At 41.8% G+C, this 3714-nt stretch overlaps 1 protein-coding gene across 1 annotated transcript; it reads right to left on the bottom strand.

The window, feature by feature from the left end:
- Positions 1-976: 976 nt before the first annotated feature.
- LOC108802764 (gamma-crystallin-3-like) lies at positions 977-3714 on the bottom strand. The gene is made up of 3 exons (XM_018574620.1): positions 3706-3714; positions 2405-2647; positions 977-1252 (listed from the first exon to the last, which is right to left on the bottom strand). The coding sequence occupies exons 1-3, from the start codon at positions 3712-3714 to the stop codon at positions 977-979; spliced, it is 528 nt and encodes a 175-aa protein (XP_018430122.1).

Here is a 3714-nt window from a genome sequence, read left to right as displayed (position 1 = left end):
CGCATGCTGTTGGCGCTCTATAAATCCTGTATAATAACAATAAAAATAATAATATCCTTTCTTTGCAAACACAAAAGTCTGTGTGCAAAGGGATACACTAAAAGTAATTTAGCTTGTGATATAGCTGTTTCACAGTCTGCATATTGAACCGGATTTCAGGCATTAAGCCAAGTCCAGTTCAAAGGAAAATAGGTTCTTGATCTTAGCACTCTCTCTCTTTCTCTCTCTCCCTCCCTCTTCCTCCCCTCTCTCCGCCTCTGTGCTGCACCTCAATGCTGTTGATTTCCCAAAGCCTCTTTCAGCCACTTCCTGTCTACATGCACTTACTCCAACATCAGCTGCACATCATTGATCTAGACTGGCTTCCTGATAGTGTCAATGGTGGACTATTCCTGTGCAATATGTGTAAAGACTGCTTGTAATCTCCTCCTTGTCAATTATGACAGCCAGGGTGACAACTCAAGATGTAGGGATGAGCTTACGTTTGGACCATGGATCAGGTATACCTCAAGTTGCATGTAGACAAAGGGGTGGGATGCTTGTGATGACATTGTTTACTTTATATAGCCACATATCCATATTAGGTCAATGTCATTTACCAAATATAGACATTTAACCATAAAAGGTCAATGATGTCACTGCACTGCCATGTTCGGGAGGAGCTCCTTCTGGGTTTGAAGGAGCTCAGGTCCAGACTGGTCCAAACCTGAGCTCATCCCTACCCAGACGTACCATTAGAAAAAGTTGCTGCCATATGGACATGTAAAGACCATCCTGGGAGGAACACTTCATGAAAACTTTAGATTTAAAAGGACTGAAACCCTTTAAAATTATATTAACATCTTTCTAACATTTATGAGTTTTTAGAGATTGGGTTTAGATCTACTTCCAGCATGACTAAACAGATACAAAAACATATAATGACAGCAAGTTATTTTTTATCACATTTATTGTGAAGAAAATACATTTAATCAGATTAGAATAAATGATGGAGACGTCTGAAGGACCCAATTCTGGGGCTTGAGGCTCCCCAGTCGCAGAATCTCTTGTATTCTCTGGGTCTCAGGTAATACTGACGTCCCCTGTAGTTGGGCTCCTCATAGAACATCCAGAAGCCTTCATGGACATGGGCAGAGTTGATGTCATTGTAGCGGAATCTCTCAAAGACATTAGGACAATCCTCAGTGAAGTCCATCATCTGACCTCGGAAGTCTTCTTTCTCATAGATCCTGATTCTGAAGGAACCTTGATGCTGTTAAAATAAGGTGCACCATAATAAAACAAAAAGGAGTATTAACAACAAATGGCAAGTGGTCATACATATCATACTAAACCGATCATTTCAAGCAGAGGTTTGGATTTGGATTGTTGGGTTCAAGGACATCTTTAGTGCTGTCGGTGAACCCAACACAAACATCTTCTTCCATCTCTGGTCCAACCTTGGCAGCCAAAGTTCTGCTGTGACCTGAACACCCTGCCTAATCGCTCTTTAATTATTTATTTCCTATGCTCCTCAGCTCCATCTAGTGGCCAATTTGTGGTATTTATCTGAAATTGCATTAGCTATGGAAAGAAAATATGGTAAAAACATTTGTCTTTGCCTCTATTCACACAATGCAAAGGTACATTTTTTTGGCAGGGTGAACGGCTCTGTGAATTGTTTAGTAATACTCCCCATAGTGTGTTTTCAGTGAGTATTTATTAAATTGTGTCTAAAGCCAAAACCTTTTAGATCTAGACAAAGTAGAGAATGATCTGAACTTCAGTAAGGTTTTTATTGCTGTCAGTATCCATTTTGGGAAGATTTACTTTCTTTATTTGTTTTGGACACCACTGTCACCAGTATATATAAATGCCATAGAAGACCAAATGGGACTTTTTAGATACACATACAAAGAAAATCTTAAAAATATCTTCTTTTATGAGAATTTGTTGTAAAACCAAATGAAAATTCAGTGTTTTTTCAATTGGTTTAACATTACCAAATATCATATGTATCAAGAAAACCTCCCTATCCGACCATCCTGTTATACAAGGCAAACATTGTGTCTGTTGTTTATAAAACAAATACGGAAGGTATCAAACCAAGATGTCCAGCAATGTTCCCTAAAGGGAAGATGGTTCCTCAATGGAATTTATAGACTTTAGTCCACTTCCTCAGGAGGATATGGGAGGTATCTCCATGGTGGCCTAAATATTAGGGGTGCTTATGGCTCCTAGGCTTCAGTTCCTCATAAGCCGATCTCACTGACTTTGCCCTATAAACTCTATAATGATGAGGTTATTCCTGTCAGTCCCCTAAAGATTTCCTCCCAGTGATGTGGCAACATGGGCTAAATATTCCGCCACACCACAAGGAGGAAATCAGTACTATTTAATAAAGAGTACACAAGTTTTGTGTTACCTGGGGGCTCAGACGACAAGACCTAATGGAGTCATTGTAGCCCATCCATTGCTGGAAGTCGGGATACTCTCCTCTATGGAGGAAGTACTGGTGTCCTCTGTAGTTGGGTTGCTCATACAGGATCCAGTTTCCACTCTCCACACGGATGGAGTTGCAGCGTCTGAAGTATGAGGTCAGGTCGGAACATTCAGAGCTACACTCGTAGGAGCGACCCTGGAAGTTCTTGTCCTCGTAGAAGATGATCTGCGGAACAGAAATGGAAATTTCACTGATGAAGTTGTACAATTTAGAATATTTAGGCATTTTGGATTGTTGCATTCTTGTATTGCTTCATTAAAAGACCTTCTCCCAACTGTTGCTTAGCAAGACATTGCAAAACAAATGTTTTAAAGATCAAACTTCAATTGGCTCTTTCACTAGAATAAAAAGGGCCAATGCCAACACAATAGGTAATGCCGAGTGGTTGGATAGGTGAGTATCCAAGCAAAATTAAACTTGCAAAGTAAAAAAACGTTAGCAGGTAGGCAGGGGTGTCCCTAGCCTCTTTGGTACCTGAGGCAGAGGGGATCTGGTGGTGCACGTTCCCAGAAGGGGGGATTTGCTAGTGGTGCACACTAACAGGGGGAGGCGGGGTATCTCCTAGGAAACAGTAGCATCACTGGTTGCCAGAAGCTGAGCAGGACACCAGCCAGAGCATCCCAGTTTGCTAAGAGTTGGGTGGGGAGATGTGTATAGCCCCTACACATCTATCCACCTGGTTCTTAGTGACTTGGGATGCTCTGGCCAAAAAGAGGATGGCAGGCATGCTGCAAACATTGTGCATTGTCATGACCGCTCTGGATTAGAAGGTGCTGGTTGATTCGAGCTAGGAGGGGCGCAGGCCAGAGCGCCCCAGTCTACTAAGAGCTGGGCAGGGAGATGTGTATGGCTCTCACACATCTCCCCATCCTGCTCTTAACAACCTGGGCCACACTGCCTTACCCCCCACATGCTTCCAATAGATGATGCCTGAGGCAACAGCCTCATAGGGATGGTCCTGCATGGGAATACAATTGCTAATCACAGAGCCATTGTCTTGACTCACGCATATGGCAAATCATAATCCACTGATAGCTAGTTCATTTTAAACACAAAAACAGCCCATGTAAGTGATCCTCACAGGAGGAGGTATATAACAGTGGATTAATGGATTTCAATCCAAACAGTATTACATATGTGTGCCATGTCAGCCAAGTCTTCTGGATAAAGTTAAAACAACATTTTATTCAACAAAATATGACATATATAAAAAAGTTGCTTACCTTTCCCAT

This window comes from Nanorana parkeri, unplaced genomic scaffold, assembly GCF_000935625.1.
Source record: "Nanorana parkeri isolate BGI_ZX_2015 unplaced genomic scaffold, ASM93562v1 scaffold3098, whole genome shotgun sequence".
NCBI classification, from domain to species: Eukaryota; Metazoa; Chordata; class Amphibia; order Anura; family Dicroglossidae; genus Nanorana; species Nanorana parkeri.
This window is presented reverse-complemented; position numbering and strand designations above follow the sequence as displayed.

What these genes read in the sequence shown, in the direction of transcription:
- LOC108802764 (XM_018574620.1), bottom strand. An exon ending in CTTGTCGTCTGAGCCCCCAG is followed by an intron (nt 1,253 to 2,404) that starts GTAACACAAAAC and finishes TTATTTTAACAG; the next exon opens with CATCAAGGTTCCTTCAGAAT.